The 17,881-nt window shown below is 31.1% G+C and overlaps 3 protein-coding genes and 1 long non-coding RNA gene across 4 annotated transcripts in view; 2 read left to right on the forward strand and 2 right to left on the reverse strand.

Moving 5' to 3' along the window:
- LOC102681145 (pupal cuticle protein 20-like) overlaps positions 1-2,663 on the reverse strand; it is a 4,504-nt gene extending 1,841 nt beyond the window's left edge. Inside the window, exons 1-2 of the mRNA XM_031515399.1 lie at positions 2,407-2,663; positions 1,751-2,006 (exon numbers count right to left, since the gene is read on the reverse strand). Coding sequence (XP_031371259.1) covers positions 1,751-2,006; positions 2,407-2,415 — 265 coding nt within the window. The 5' untranslated portion in view covers positions 2,416-2,663. The remainder of the gene's footprint in view (positions 1-1,750; positions 2,007-2,406) is intronic.
- A 5,244-nt stretch (positions 2,664-7,907) lies between these two features.
- LOC102672602 lies at positions 7,908-12,341 on the forward strand. Its single transcript, XM_006610046.2, has 3 exons — positions 7,908-8,186; positions 11,062-11,265; positions 11,381-12,341. The coding sequence occupies exons 1-3, from the start codon at positions 8,092-8,094 to the stop codon at positions 11,646-11,648; spliced, it is 567 nt and encodes a 188-aa protein (XP_006610109.1). The 5' UTR covers positions 7,908-8,091; the 3' UTR covers positions 11,649-12,341.
- On the forward strand, positions 9,953-10,679 carry LOC116186871. Its single transcript, XR_004151921.1, has 2 exons — positions 9,953-10,110; positions 10,200-10,679. It is a non-coding gene; the product is annotated as an uncharacterized LOC116186871 (long non-coding RNA).
- LOC116186869 lies at positions 11,906-14,171 on the reverse strand. Its single transcript, XM_031515387.1, has 2 exons — positions 12,608-14,171; positions 11,906-12,496 (listed from the first exon to the last, which is right to left on the reverse strand). The coding sequence occupies exons 1-2, from the start codon at positions 12,645-12,647 to the stop codon at positions 12,063-12,065; spliced, it is 474 nt and encodes a 157-aa protein (XP_031371247.1). The 5' UTR covers positions 12,648-14,171; the 3' UTR covers positions 11,906-12,062.
- Between the last annotated feature and the right edge of the window lie 3,710 nt (positions 14,172-17,881).

Below are 17,881 nucleotides of genomic sequence, written 5' to 3' on the forward strand. Positions count from 1 at the left end.
TTTTCAAAATGTTAGGTAAAGTGATTTAACTCGGATAAAGTTTCGTTATAAAAATAGCCGAGTTACCACAGACTTTGATTGACTCTAGTACCCTTTCTCTACAACTGACTTTTAAGCACTCCTGAGAAAGTTGATGATCGACTAGTCGCGGCGAAATCAAAAAAACTAGCATTCAAGCTAGCCAGAATTTCAAGTGATTCGAATAGAACGTACATCTCCCATTTTGTCGCATATAATCGACTTTTTATCGATCAACATATCTGTGCCTTACACGAGATTACGACACACGAGGTGAAATCCGCGAACATACTCGAGATTAATGCATAAGTGAATAGAACCTAATTACTCGGTCGGTCGCGACGAGACTGTACAAAAGACATAGAGACGAAACGCTTTGATGTTATTTTCGCAATCCATCGAGAATTCTCACCATCGTCGAATCGTACGTAGATTCGAGAGTCTCGTTACTGGAATCGTGCCGGGTATCTTCATTAGAGAAGCGCCTCAAGGGATAAAGTGATTAAGTGTTTCGCGTTGAACCGCGATTTTCACTTTTCTTTCGTCTCCATGACACGAAATGAGCTCTGGTTTCACAGCATATTTTACATATTTTTATGCAATTCGACCGACGAAATGTGTTTCATCATTTTCTTTCTTTCTTCGCTTTTGCTATGTATGATGTGATACAACAGAATTTTATAATCATTTAAATAATTTTCTCTATGCGCGTATTGTTGAAACAATGTATGATAAATGTCTCGATAATTCCCTTCGTAAATTAAATAATTTGTTATATCGAATTTTTTTACACATGCATCAAGATTTCCTGCGCAAATTTTATTAATGTGTAAAATGTTCATATTAATGATAAGTAATATTTTTAGTCGGGAACTAACAAGAAAAAAGAATTAGTAAATGGTATCAAGGTGCTGAATTAATATTCCGTTTAAGTACATATTTTCTCTTAATTGCATAACAAATATGCAAGTACAAAAAATTATATTCCTACGTAGATTAGGATGACATCAAGAATAAATCAAAGAAGAAAATAAGAAAGTTTGAAAACTTAAAAATTTTTGCTTAATAACTTGTTATAAAATTGAAATTTATTTGAAATTAAATTAAAAAACGATAAAAAAATATTGATTTAATAACAGTAATTGCAATTTCATTTCATCAAAAAATATGAAATTATTATTGCCTTTCACTTAAAAGAATCTGCTATTAAGAGTAGATAATAAAAAAAAATAAACGATAATCAAACTCAAAAAGTCTTCTGATGATAGTCCTCATGATATTTTCAATAAATCTTAATATCATTATATAAGAAGACATTAAATTCTAACATGGAATAATGACCGTATTATTATACTATTATAAGTTGCAATTTTAGTTGTTATGTTCGTGTTAAATATAGTAATTTGTTGTAAGGAAAAATCAATAATTTTGTCTGTTCTATTGAAAATCATATTTAAAAAAAATATTTAACGAAGAAAATTGCAATAATTAGCAAATTTTAAAAAAATATAATATTTTTGAAAAATAATTCAAACGATTTCCGAATTTATTATTTCGATTATATCGAACAATCGATTTTTCCGATAGAATCGATTTCATTTGATCATTCGATAATAAATCGAATATTCTATTCGAAGTCGAGGTAAAATATGCAACTAGTAAATATTTTGAATGCATTATATTTATAGTTTTTACATTTTAAATTGAAAACTAATTAAAAAATAATACTTACGACCTCCACCGTAGACACCTCCGCCTCCGCCACCACTGCTATATGCTGCAAGTCCTCCACCACCGTTGCCAAATGCTCCAGGTCCACCTGATCCACCTGGTCCACCAGGTCTACCAGGTCCTGGAGCACCAGGACGATTGGGAGCTTGTATTAATCCTGCACCTCCTGCACTGCCTGCATTGCCCGGGGGAAGGTAAGTGTTGTCTAATCGGGCTGCGTAACACGTACCAACAACAGCCAATAACGCGATAGCGAGCTGTTAAAACAATTGTCAATACTTTGACTACTGAAGTCACAAGGTAATGAGTCAATTTTTTGGAAAACTTAAAATGTTTTTAGATTATTGCAAAATTAAAATAAAACATAATTTTTATCGTAATATCACTAAAAAATTTTCGTGAACACACTATGTCATATTTCACAGATTCTATTCAATATTAAAAAAAAGTATAAAAATAAATTATTATTACTAATTTTTTTTAATATTATAATAATCTATGCTAAAAAATATAGATATAATAAAACGTTGATTCGCATTTGATATCACTAACATGCGATTCTTCGAGAAATCGATATCAAAGACCGAAAGCAGTGATGAGATTCGTAAAGACACGCCATCTATCGCGGGAAAAAAACAGTTGTACTGTTACTCGTACCGATTTCATCTCGTTGACGAAATGCTCGATCTGTGTGAAAAACGAACTTCCCCGTTGATACTAGTCGCACAGTGGAACGTTCTATCGCCAAACGATGGCAATAATTGGTCTGTGCAGATTCAGGTCGGAGCAACCGTGCTTATATACCGATTCGTGGCCTCAGGATCGTCTTCCTCCCACCTAGGAGGAAGACTCTCAGAAACAGCATCGAGTCTGGTGAACACCCGGTGCAGCGTCCCTCAGCGAAGTTCGCGAACTCGGTTAACAAATGAGTGACAGAGAAAGAGTTTTAAGAGAAAGAAAAAGTAAAAGAAAATCGAGGGAGAAGGCTGAAGACGAGCTCTCGGTGAGAGATGTGGGATGAGAGGTTATTGCGCAAGCTAAGTGATATAGATCGGCGGGCATCTCTCGTTGGACCTGAAGGTCGGCTAATCGGGTCGACATGAAAGTGAACCGAGATTGTTATGTATAAAAAGTATAGACAGGCGAAGGTATGATAGTTATGTCTGTTAGAAAAAGAGAGGTTACCATGAGGTGCCATATTTCGTTCGGTAAAAGACAATCGAAAAAGAAAAAAAAGATAGAGAATAGCGTCTAATGGAGATGACCGCGACAGTCTTTCTGATATTGAAGATTGCGATTCAACTATGATTTAAGTTGCGTGTGTTCCATCTTTATAATTATATCGGTTATTTCGTGTTCGATATCGCAACAGCAAACACGGGGTCATGCGACATCGTCATCAACATCCACGATAGATGGGATGGCTTATAGAGAGCAACGCATGCTCTGCAACCGCGCGCGATTATTGCGCAACCTGGTGCGTTGCGCATCAACCGATGGTACGTAATTTCACGTAGGTGTGCGAGCGTGTACATATATAAGAGGCCGCTCCAAATCGTTTCTAGTGTTACTGATCAGCACGTAACTTTCCGCTTAACGATTCCTCGGGTCACCGTACTCACGCTCTAAGGCAGACGCCTCGATGTGATCACTTCCCAATAACCATCTTTTACCTCTCTCGTCTAAGTTGCTTCGATTTTGCTTTGGAACGGATCGTCGCGAATAGTTCCTTATTCAGATTTCAGACTTTTACCAAGTTGATTCGAAATGACGTGAACAGAGATCTCTTTAATCTTTGTCAGAGAAAGATTTTTGATTTCTTCACGAACGATATTGTGATTAACTCTCTATGATTTATTGTACCCTCTATAGATGAATCTTATTATTTGAATCATCTTTTTGGTTCTTTTTACGAACATAGATCAATGATATTTTTAATCGCTTTTATATAAATAATTTTTGAAGCTTATAATTAGAAAGCTTTCCATAGACGGTCTTCATTACTGCAATATAGAAACGTTAATTGATGTTGCGTTATTAGTGAGAAACATGTATTAGTGAATATGATTGCCGTGAGAATATGTTCATTTCTTTGCCGTGTAGAGCATGATAGCGAAGAAAATCACAAAAAAAATTGTTCATTTATTCAAATTTACAGTGTAATTCCAATTGAGAGATCAATATCTATTTGAATCTTTCTAAATTGCATCCTTTCGAATACAATCGCTTTGACATCGAATCTAGTTATAGTACACGTGTATTGCCTAAAGGGTGAGTGAAATGCTTTGCGTAATCGGTCATACTTTCTTTCTATGATGCTTATAATAAGTTTGTGGAAGAAAGTTCCTGAACTGATGAGGTAATCTATCTCACTCCCCCAACGAGTTATCTCAGTGTGTTGCTTGCAGTTATGTAAACTCTTTAATTTCTAAAATCGATTTATGTGCCTTTTGCAGACTCGTATTGATGGTTCGACAAACCGACTTGTACCGAAGCAGAAATAAAATCAGTCCTATGGAAAACAATAAATCACATCGGTCTTTCCCATGCATTTCTCATCTCATTGGTAAACAAGTCAGTCTTCGCTCCACTAGCTTCACAATCTTGAAGGATAAACGGAATATTATATTTCTCAGGTAATTTCATGGAAAGCAGATTGTGATCCTATTTCTATTCCATATTATTCCATTTATTCGGCTAATTTTTTAAATTCGATTTCGATAAATGATTGTTACAGCTAGCATTGGAAGAGTTAATACGCTTAATAATACGCTTAGTTATCAATCTCAAACGGTAATAAATTCAATCCATGCTATACGGATATCTGATTTCTGGAATCGGATCAGATAGAGAAGATGTCGGAAATCGAGGAGACATTGGACAGAAATCAATATATATTTATAGAAATCAACATGATTTAATAATCGATAGGATCGGTGAGTTGTGAGTCGATTCGAATTAACTGGTATAGGGGTGCGGCTCGCGCAAAAAAAAACGGGGCAATCGTGAGTCTCGATAATAGGATACTATGATCGTTCGAGACAATGTATATCTTAGCTTGAGAAGAATAAACTGAAAAGAATAGACTGGGATGCTTTCTAAACGGATCGAGTCTCCGAATACACCGATACGCTTTGAGAAGACCCAGCCCTTTGCCGCGCTATCCGTGCATTCATCTATCTTGCTGCTCGTGTTATGCCAGAGGTGAGGTTCATCGGTGAAACACTTTATCGAGAATTGTTCCGCCGCAATCTCGACGCTCGTCGAATCGCTCTAACGGTGGGCGCTGTCTCCAAAAAAGGATCGTGCATGAGAAGACAGGATCTTAGCCGAGTAATAAGCGATCTATGCTCTAATCCATCGTTCTTCTAGTTGAGACACTTGATCTTCTCGGTAAAAGCCGAATATGGTGATAGTTTTATAGGAGAAATAAAATTTTTTTTTAACCTTCTTCTTATTGTTCCACTACCTTAGCAATAGATTCTACTACATTTTTGTTCTTGTGTTTTCTTCCAATGAGAAAATTGAATTCTTTAGAAGATTGGATATTTTATTTTGTTAAAATATTTTGTATGATTAAAGTACATTGTGAAATATCATTATTTGTTCATCTGTTGCAGTTTAATGGATTAGGAAATATTAGGTATAGCTTTGATAGGTTAGTTAATTGCAGTTATGAACACAACATGGCATATGCATGTGTAAAGAGAAATAATTTCATACTCTATTGCCGCGAGGATATTCCCGTAATCAGAATAATCAGACGACAATTCCAAATCAACTTTCTCCCCAGTAAGAATTCTAAGAGAATAAGACATGAACGAAAATTGCGGAAGCGGCTCACACGTCGTTATTGAATAATGATCTCGAACGGGAGGGACTGCACGCATAATGCCTCCCTACTATCATCTCAAATCTTGCTTTGTTACGATCTTACTAGATAGATGATTGCACCATTTCGAAAGAACCACATAGAGGTCGACAAAGGAGGAAAATATTTTTGCGGTTTAGGTAGTTCTTTGAATGCTTTGATGCAACCATGTGGACGCAATGATAACAGGGAGCATGACGAAGTAGATGAGCACGCGTTTCCCGCGACTAAACTATCTTCTCGCAATTCTATGCAACAACCTGATGCAATTGATGGAGAATTCTTGTGTATTGGAATTCTTAAAATACGTATTAGTATACTTTCATCCGGGATACCGAGCGTACTATCGTGATGATAATCGTTTCTCGTTCACAGTAATATGTAAAATTTAAACATTTCTCCTTTTGCTTAGATGCCTTTAGGCTATAACCAAGTTGAACGATGTAATTGATCAGGATAAAGATGGTAGAAGGATTAGAAGAACAAAGGAACGTTAGTAAAATTATCTTTTGTTAGAGATTACCACTGATGAATCTTCTTCGATGGAATTTGAAAATATATCGCAATTATTCGATCCGGGATCCTCCACGATCGACGCGATCGAGACTAACCGAGATGTCGTTTTCTCGATTTAAAAGGGTCATCTCCTGAGTGAGCGAGTGAATGGGTACTCACGGTAGCACACTCTGAGCCTTCTCTTTGTGAGCTGGCTCATGGTTACGGGAAAAGAAAATATAGTTCAGTCTAGTTGCATAATGGAATAGAGGTGCATCACATTGGTTCGACTAAGGTACTTTGAGAATCTATAGTAACGGCGAATATTTCTTCTTTTAGCCGTCAATGCTGACCTTTGAAGCTGAAGGCATAGCTGAACACTTGTAACACCGCTGTTCGCTGAGGGTAGGGGTGCAGTCATGCTGTAACCAAGATGAAAACCATTAGCCCCGAGCTATGGAGTTAGATGATCTAATTTCTATAGTTTGTATACCGACACCCGGACTCGACCTGTTCACCTTGGATGCTGAACAATATAAAAGCAAGCCCTTCGACTCATGAGCTTAAAACGATGCTCGACTGCATCGTCAAAACATGAATTAATATAAAAATGAATTCAATCGGTTTGTATTATGTTTAATTTTATAATAAATTTAAAACGTCAATTTAATTTTTATAATTTTCATAATTCAATTTGAAATATAAAAAATATGTTATAAAAAATAAAAAAAAATCAATTTTTTTTATTATATTTATTTAATGGAATATTTTTTTTTTTAAATTTATAATAGTAATTCTATTCTTTCTTACATATTTAGAAGATATTTCACGAATATATGCTAATTAAAATCGATGTGATCTTAGATCTAATTAATAGTGATGCAGATGATTAGGAGTCACATTCGTGTTTAATTTAATTGGAATGTTAATTAGATAGTAAGTTATAGCGAAGCTCAGCACTACATTCTTTTCAGTGTAACATATATTTTTAATTTTTTTCTCATTAACCATTTCTACTATTCATTTTGAATAAAATGTTCTTATATATTATTAATTTTCAGAAATTATGATTTCCTAGAATATTTCCTATAGAAAATATATATTTTTTAATATTAATTTTTAATAAAACAAAAAAATTGTATATGAAGTTATCTTTTTTTTTTTAACTTTTTTATGTCTTTTGTCTGTGTTAGATTTTTTTTTAAATTTATATATATATGAATTTGAAATAAAATATTGATAAATAATACCGTACATGAGGAATAGTAACTCGTCCATGATATGAATGAATAGAAAGTTGTTCTTCCAGTCTGTTATCTACGAATGGTAAATCGCATGTTTTTTGGCATAAATGATTGATCTATTTTTTAAATATATTTTAAATATATTTATAAAACTTAATAATAAATAATTTTTAGAATTTTTTCAAAACTATAAAAACATATAGAGACTAAGATTTCAAACACATAATTATAATAATTATAAATTATAATTATAAATTATTCAACATTATAAATATAAAATTATTATTTTATTCTATAAAATTTCAAAATATAATATAAAAATCATTTTTCATATTCATTTTCCAACAAAAATTGTTGGAATATTTATCTTAGATTTAATCGTGTATTAAGTTTTTATTATTGTAAAGAAAAACATTGCTAAATATAAATTACAAATAAAAATCTAAAAATTGTTATATTAAAATAATTTTGATTTAATTGAATCGAATATAATTCTTAAATTTACCATTTTAAATTATAGAGGGCATTGTAAAACGTCTGATTTTTTAGACGATCGGTATTTCAGAACATGGGACACGAAGTTTCTCACAGTATGATAGGTCTATTCTATAGCTTGTTTGTGGTAGAAGTTTGCATTTTGTAGAATGGAAAAACCGTTATATCCAGTTTTTGTGAAATATTCAGTTATTGAAATTCAAGAATTTAGTAATTATACAATATTATTTAATCGAAATGGAAGAGGATCGAGAGCAGCAGCATCCAAATAACATTTTTCTATTTCAACTTGGAGTTTCAAATAGCTTTAAATGCATTGCAGAATCAGTGAGGTAATTAATATTATTTCAATATTTAAATTAAAAATATCATTTTTATTGTCTTGTTGCGCAAACGAAAAAAATATTTATCATAATTAAAATAAAATATATTATTTTTATATTATAATATGTTATTAGGAAATAATGTTTAGAGGTTATGTAAGCTGTCAGCTTGGCGTTCCCGGTTCTTTTAGATACACATATATGCGCATGCGCAATTAATTAATATTTAAATCCAAATTATAAATTTTTAATTATAAATATATTAAAAAAATGTATAGATAATTATGAAATAAGAAGACTTTCACTGATTTTTATAATTTTTGAAAATGTTTATAAAATTAATATTTTAAATAATTTTTTTTTTTTTATTATCGCTGCTCAGTTTTTTTTTTAAAAATTGCTAGAATTTCTAAGAATGTATACATTCGTAGTTGCGCATGCATAAGTATATGATTTCCATTTATTTTCTGTTAATATAAACACAGCAACAGCAAACAACTAAGATGTATAACAAGTGAATTAATAAAAAATCTTAAACTAACTTTTTTATGAATTATAATGAATTAAAATGTCTCAAATCCAACATCGAGCTTAAGCATCGTTCATATTTTACAAAAATAAAATACAAAAATAAAAGAATTTTTGAGCCATCGAAATTACAACGATAAATATTAAAAATGGTATTCATTGTAATTTTAATCATTGTAATTTCCCAAAAGGATGAATTTTATTTTTGCATTTCGCAGATCTGAAGAATGTTCAAATTTGGCATTGGATTTGAGATATTAAATCCACTATAATCTATAAGAAAATAGCTTTTTGACTGCTTTTTCTGTTATACATTTTGATATTTGATATTTTGATTATTGCAATGTATTTATACAAACAATAAATAAGTAGTTATATATATTTATGCATGTACAACTACAAAATATATATGTATAAAAAAAATTCCATGAAATAATAGCAATCTCTTTTTTGCAAGTATTTCGAAAATTAAGGCTGATAATATATAAAGGAAAAAGTTGTTTAAAATTTTATTCTGCAACATTCCAAAAATTATTTGTTGAGGACCTTGTTATTCCGAATAATTACCAATATGTTTATAGTATTTTTCTAATATTAATATTGAAATATAAATTATATTTTAAAAAATAAAATTGTAAAATATACAGTAATGGAAAATTTAAAATAAATATATGTGGAAATGATTTATTGTACGAAAATCAAGCTTGGTTATATTATCGTTGAATTTCAGGTTATGTTTTCGCGTATGTTTGCACGATAACAGTACTAGCAATGTATATAAGTATGTCAAGTACGAGCCGCGGTTAAGAATGCTATTTTAATTAAGAAAACTAAAGAGAATACATAATCAGTGAGAACCAAGTAAGATGTAGTAATATATTTTAGTGAGCATGATACTTCGTTTATCGGTGGTAAAAAGAGGAGGAAGAGGTGATGAAAGAGAAGGAGGGATCACCAATGACCCAAACGAACGATGGTGTTACTCGATGTCATTGGCCTCTCTGGAAGTCGTATGTTAATTTGTCGGTGTTCACGTGGCTAAACAATTGTCCATTGCTATTTGGTAGTTCTGTGGGCACAAGTCGATTTTCAAAATTGGTTCCCTTCGATTCTGGCTTCCCAGAATTTGCCGCTCTTTGAAACCCAACACACTAGTTGACCTTCGAAGAATTCCACGAACTGTTCGAGGAAACAAAGGGTCCCTGGTGTGGTCACCATCGTTCGGCTCCATCATTCGTATAGTACGTGTCGTGGGGATCGTACGGGTGCTTCTGTTCGTCCGTTATTCTCACGTTAAAATAGCTTAGTGATGAACGTGTTTTACGACTGAAGTATTCATTATTTTCATTATTTACATGCTTTCTTTTTTTTTGGTTAATTTTCTATTCTGATGTGAAGATTTATGGTAAGATTTTTTTCATAATGATCTCATAAAAGTGATCAAATTAAAATTTGGCGAAATGAAGAAACATATCATGAAGCGTATTCAATTAGGTCAGGACTAATGCAAATATGTAGTGTCGACATCAAATTGCACCCGTCCCGGCCTGATTGAGTACGCATAAATCAACGGAAGAAGAATCAAAGGTGTGGTCTTTATGTTCGTAATTTCCTGCATTTTCCACAAGATATGTAATATTGTATATTTAAGTGTATCGTTTATAAATCTATAAAATTGTATATAAATTATAATTATTTTTATGTTTAAATTTTCTTTATAAAAATATTTAATTTTTTCTAAAATTTTTCTAAAGTTAAATTGTATTAAATGAATTAAATAATCTAATTTTTTATATTTTTATAATTAAAAGCAGTAAATTTTATGTTTATAATCATTTACGGAAAAATTTACGGAAATTGTGTAATGCGATTACGAATTGCTATTGTATGCTTGTAATACTACGAAACTGGATTGGCTTGTCCGAATACTGGTTCTTCCCCCATTCAATCGCGCGAGCCTTTATGGACGGTAAACAAAGAAAAATTTGATCTCGGCAATAGTAGAGCCACGTCATAATGATTATTAAATGCAATTTATTTAGTATTATTTCATTTTATTTAAAAAAATAATATTATTATTTTCTTTTATTGTTTTATATATACACAATAATTTATACACATTTTTGTATCAACTAATAATTATATGTACCAATAAAATTAATAAATAAAATATAAACAAGATGTATTGTTCTATACATTATATGTTTCTATATATGATATTTTTAATTAAAATTAACACTAACTAACTTTAAGTAGATTAATTAATATTCATAAAAAGTACAATTAATTTGTTGTAAAGTTTAAAATTAATATTTTATTTGAATGGATATTTAAAAACTATTTAAAAATATTTCAGTGAAGATGCTTTTATAAAGATTCTAACAATTTTAAAATCAAAACGGAATATTGGTCAAAAATTGTATAAAGCGATGTGCAAAGAGCTTTTTGATAATATGAACGACGATTTGGAGGATATATTGAATGAAGGAAGTTTAAAGAATGGATTAGAAAGAATTGCGAAGTTATCGGATGAAGATGCTTCTATGGTCGAAGATGCTTGGTAAGTCACAATCAATATCTAATTATTAATTTATAATTGATAAATAATTTTATAATTGATAATAATTTTATAATTGATAATAATTTTATATATATATATTTCATGTTTATTTCAGGAGACCACCTGGCAATGTATCTTCGCATTTACGTTCATTGGATGCACAGAAGATTAAAGAAGAAAGCGAGTTGTTGGAAAAGCGTGTAAATGAGATGGAAGAAGAAAATAAAATTTTAATGGAAAAAATTGCAGAAAAGAGATCAAATATTGTGACTATGAATGATACTATAACAGAATCTATAAATAGAACTCAAATTGCTATAAATTCATTAGAAGAAAGAATGGAAGTATTGCAAAAGTGTCTAATATTATTAGATAATGAATAAATGATAGAATTGAAAAGATTAAATAGATAAAGAATATTGTAAAAAATAGGTAAATATTGTTAAAACTGTAAATAGAAGAAATCTTATTTTATAATTTTATAAATTATACAATATTAAATAGATAAATACATATATTAAATAATATATAGTTTATTAGTTTATTAAATTATTAGTTTATTAGTATTAAATTATATAGTTTATTAGTTTATATTTTATAATTAGAATTTTTTATGTTAGTAAATCTGGAATCCATTAAAATCATATTTACTCTTCTTCTTAAATCTGGTGTAATATATACATTTTCTGTAATTCTTTTTAATTTTCGTATTAATGCAATATTTTTCTTCTAGAAATAAAAATATAAAAATTAGTTTGATTATATTGATTATATCGATGTATATATATATATATATATTATATAATGAAATGTACCTCTTGAATTATAATCATATTTTTGATTTCTATCAATTTTTTATTATTTTCATCTGTTGTTTTCTTTAATTCATCTAATTTTTTTTTTAAGTTATCTCTTTGCATTGTTAACGAATTAATTCTTTGTTGAATAGTGTCATTATCAGAATTAACTTTCTCGATACATTTTACATAGTTACAATGAATTTGTTTTAACTCTTCATCTAAATTATTATAATTTCTTTCTACATTATTTAATACATATATTCCTTTATCTTTCAATTGATTGACATTATGTATTTCTACCTCTGTATATTCATATTCTTTTTGACATTCGAATAATTTTGATTTAATATCATTTATTTCTTTATTCATTTGATGTAATTCATTAGAATTCGAGTTTACTTGAATCTTATCATCATATTGTAATTCCATTTCTATCATATTATTTATAATAATATTACATTAATATTCATAATAATATTACATTAAAAAATATAAAATCATAAATTATAAAAAATAAAAAATGAATATAAATTTTATATTACCAGATAATGATTGATCAAGATTATGAATATTACAATTCATTTTTTTTTGACGTTACAGTCAACTTCTAATTCGAATGAATTTACAATATGGCTGCGTAGCGCCAAAGCATTCCCGCGTAAATTGAAACCATATCCTGATTGGAGGAGACGGACCAATGGAAGATGTCCTTTTCGTCAATAATTTGGCGAAATGCTCGACAGATGGCGAGAGCATTAGCTCAGTCCCTGCTACGCACCCGCTGTTCGCCATTGTATCGTGATTGCTGTTAAGTTTCGTGTTTGTGAGTGAGAATTCATCCGGTTTATATCAAGTTCTGGAGTTTTTTTACGCATCGGGTAAGTCGAAATTCTTATTATGCTTTAATACTTTTTCGTTAAGGTTTCTAAATTCTATATAATTTACGTATAATTACGATAGTAAAGTGTGTTTCGTTCCGAAAGGACGACGTATACATTTTTTTGGGGGTTAGTTTCTGACCCTCGCGCGTCAGCCCTCTTCCGTACGCGTGGTCAAGCCGTAAATGATAGTTCGAACCATTTGTGACTCCAAATTTTATAAAATATTCGAGAATAAAATTTATAAGGTTTTTGGAACGTTAATAAAGTTGTTGAGGTTATATGTCGAGTATAATAACCAACTCGATGTTTTTTCCAGTAGTGATTCTACGCCATGCGTTTTTAGACGCTTTGAATCGACAGTTAAGTCAATAATTTCGGCCATGCGACCAGGCATAATATGTCTGTAGAAATTTACGTATTTTGGAATAACATGAACGTGCGAGCATATCGTATTTATGTACCGTTTTCATTTGATCAATTTCTTCACCATTCACTATCATATAATGACTAATTAATTGGATAAAACTGAACAATGAACATTATCTTACTTGATAAGAGTAGTAAGTTAATGAATTGTGCTTACTGTTTTATGCCATACAATATAATCCTATATTACTTATAATGCGTGAGTGATTACATGCATTTTCTTTTCAGAATAATATTATCTATATGCGATTGTTTGTCACGTAATTTGAATCCGGAAGAATAACTTCGTATTATTCCTTCAACGAATCTTTGTTATCTAACTGGTTATTCAATGCAGGGCGTAGCGTCGTATAAAAAAGTATTCCATAGCCAATGACACAATAGTTTTTTTTCATATCACGTGTTTGCATAATTTTTTGTACGATATTTTTTGCGTTCATCATTAAGTAATCCCTAAATTGTGATTATTGTCTTAAGAATGCTTTTATGTATTAATAATTTTGATTCAAAGCATAGATGCACGATTAATTTATTGCGCGAAACTGTAGTGGAATTAGTTTTACACTGTTTTTTACAACGAAACATACTCCATCTGTGAATCGGAAACGATGTTATCCGATGGGAGTTGGGATTAATGTTTTTGCATATGACAAATATAGTCCTCTTATGTTGTAATGATTCGATTAACGTTTCGTTTCGATTGAGAATCTGTTCGATGTAAATTATTGAATCGATATTGAATTATGCGTGTGTACGGACTTTTATCTTAGAAATATTTACACGGCAATGTATTGCTTAACTCTAAAAGTAGATGGCGCCATATTAAATTAAAATTAACAGAAAGAAAAAAGTTATTCTGCATATTTAATAATTTTTTTTAGAAATTTCATTTTTTACATTCTCATTATATAAATAGTTTATTTCATAATTTTATTATCGATAAGAATACAAATTATTAAATTAATTACAAAAATCGATCGTTTACGTTACAATATTCATGTTGAGTAATTGTTACAAATTTCATGTTGTCAAATTAGAATTTTTATTTATTGTTTTATCAATTCAATTAATATAATCATTTTCATTTAAGGTATTGATTATTTTAATAATAATAACTTAATATATCTAGCTAATTTTTAATTGATGATGAATAAATGATTTAAATTAACTTATTTTATACAAATATTTAATAATTTTACACTTAATAATAAAAATTTGACGAATAACTTCATCGATTTTTGTATATCTTTATATTCGCTTCATCTGAATTGAACTTTTTCGGTTAATAACAATCGTTGAAATAATTATCAAGTATATAATCGACATATTTAATTTTCTTAATGCTGCTAGCTCGTTATCGAATAATCCCACGTGTATTAACGATTTCCTTGTCTTTAGCTAGCGTATCTTCTGATCATTCCACCATGAACTTCGACTCTAATTATTTCCTCGTAACGCTAACTGCTTCTGACAATGTTTGCCAGACTCTGCAATTAATTCATCGATTATATTGTTAAATATTCGATCATACTATTCTAATCGTGATTCATGCATATGTGTATCTTTCAATTAGTGAATTCCTTGTGGTTTTTTTGGCTAGAAAATCCTCATGAATGAATCAAACATTCTATCGTTTATATTTTCGTAAAAGAAGCTTTTAATTTACATGTATAATAGTATATACAAGTTCGTATAAATCGTAACCAAAACTTTATTACGCTACATTATCCTTTAATAAATTCGCTCATATTACTATATTTTAAAGTAATAACAGGATTTTTGCTACTCTTCAATCTTGATGATCTATCCTTAAAATCTTTAACAATTTCTCCATTGATAAGCGTCTTTATTACGTTCTGCCGATCCACTTTTTCTTTCATTCTTTTAAGCTGTCATCTTAATTTTTTTCTTTCTTTCTTTCTCTATTCCTTCTTGTCTTCTTATTCCTCATTTGGGATTTCTTCTAACCACGAATGATAACGATACAGTACGATCATTCTTATATTCTTTGTTCTTATGTTCATATGTATAATATATTTATAATTTAAGATTCTTTCTTTAATTATTAATATTTTAATAGATTACACTGTTTTTATTCTCTTTGCCTCATTTGACGGAAACTCTTATCCCTTCTCTCTCATATATAAATCCTGAGTCGTCGATAAGGCAGTCGATAAAGATATCGACGGGTCTCGCAATAATGATATCGCATGGATATCATTCATAATCGTGGAATCGAATATGATATAGAGTACTCTAGAAACGGAAAAGTAACAGCGAGGAACGGTTCCAAAAGAAATTTAATCTTGCCGATTGGTTGTTGGTACTATAACTAGTTTGGGCTAGGTCAAGCCGAGTTAGGTTGCGCTCAGGTAGGGGCATCGTAGCTACGGTAGGGGTAGTGGACGGGGTTCGGTCGGTGAATTTCTGTCGGTGGGGTTGAACACAATGGCACAACAAACCGTTTCCCTGGCAACTGTTCGTTCGGGGTTGCCATCACAAAACTTTCCAACTTGTGACTGCAAACATTAATGCTGGCACACGCGTTATCAAGAGAGAAAAACGACGAGGCGCGGAGGTGGCCGCGTGAGTTCACACGCACGCCCATAGTCACGCGAGCGCGCGTGCTCACGACACGCACCGGCGTGTGTCCCTGCGCGAAACAATGGGCCATCGGGGAGGAGGATGCCCGCGGACCACCCCTCCTTCCACGTTTCATTATTTTCGCTGGCTCGCGCCCTTTTTACTTTTTAACGCGCGCTTATTTTGCTAGCCCGTATGGTGTAATCGCGGCGTAAATTGCCTTACGCACCGCGCATTGTGTAGGGGATATTGTTTCTGAGAGATTACCAACTTGTGGATCCTCTATCCCCTAAAAGGGTCATTGCGGTTATTTTTAGTTAGGAATTATTTTTATCGAAAATTTCGTTGCAAGGATTTTTATCGCTCATAGTTAATTAATTTAACGCTGCATAATTTTCTATCGACTAGGAACGTTAATTTTTATGCAAATACAAAACATTTTTGTAAGATGAATTGACTATTGCAAAAGAAGAAGTCGTTAATTATGCGTGATTAATTGAAGTTATTTTTGTAGGAAGATTTTTATATGAGAATTTTAATAATTATTAATTATTTATTAGTTATAATAAATTTTCAGAAAATTTTAAGAAAGCGGTTAAATATATATATATATAATGTAAAATGCAGGAATTTGTGGAAACAGAAAATTGTTCAATTTTATCATTTTTTTTTCGCTAAAAATTTTTACAAATAAAATTTTTTTTTTTTGTATCTTTTTTTCCATCTTGTTTTTTATATTCTCATTATTGACCTCGAACAACATTACGTAACGTCGCGTTAATGTAATTACAGGCAAATTAGTTATGCCTTTTATCCATTGCAATTAATTGTGCAAATATTTTTGCGTCTTTTCGTCCGTATAATAGATTGAAATACCTGCAAATTTTAATTATACATGAACGCCAATACGGTGCAATTTAATTTATCGATGGAACTCGTGCTCGGTCCCAATGTAAATTTACGAGGATTCACGCACGAGAAAAATAGGGCCTCCTGTTTTCGATCAATTTACCTCGGTACCGCGGATCCATAAAGAAAACCTCATCGTAATTGAACGCACGAATCGAAACGATTTCCAAATAATCGTATGTATGAATACGGATCATCTTTCGCGAATTAATTATTTCGATTAATCCGTTTCTACGAAAGCGCGAACTATTTTCGATCTCGATATACTTTCCAGTTTTTCTCCCATTCGTTATTCTCGATGCTGGTCGTACATTTCACAACGCGCGTCATTTATTTTTAATCACGAAATTTTCACGTCGATGAAAATCGAGATCATAAACGACGTAACGATTCGACAGGAAATGCATTGTCGAATTAAACTTATACATTGAACGATATAAGTATAAGCTTATGTGTTAAATTCGTGTAATAATCTTCGCATATGCGTGTGTGTATCTCTCTCTCTTCCCCTCTCCTCCACAGAATTTTTTGGGATTTAAGATTTATTTCGACGTAGGTAACGATGCTCCAGGGTGAAATGAAATAAATTCCCTCCCTCTCCCTCTTTCTCTTTTGTTTCTGTTCGTTACATTGGACAATTTATATCTTTGTTTGCCTCTTTTTTTTCGTGGCCACATTTAAATGAAATATTTCAATTTGCCCTTGGCTCTCTGTTCGCGCACACGTCCCATGGTATGCTTCATCCCGTTTGATTAATGCCACTTCGATGTCGCTATACTTTTCCGCTTGTTACAAGGAGATTCCTAAAATACCTTTTCATTCGTTTCATTCGTTGAATAATAGATTCAGAATCATTTTTTTTTTTCTTTTTTTAAACTCCAGTCCAATTTTAAATTCATTCTTGTCAAACTTGGATAAATTTTTGTAAACATGCATAATATAATATAATCGATAGAAAGAAGCGTATTTATCAATCTAAGATTGAATGCAAAGGGCGCAAAGTAAAGGAAGGGGGGG

This window comes from Apis dorsata, unplaced genomic scaffold (genome assembly GCF_000469605.1).
Source record: "Apis dorsata unplaced genomic scaffold, Apis dorsata 1.3 scaffold_68, whole genome shotgun sequence".
In the NCBI taxonomy this organism is placed as follows: domain Eukaryota; kingdom Metazoa; phylum Arthropoda; class Insecta; order Hymenoptera; family Apidae; genus Apis; species Apis dorsata.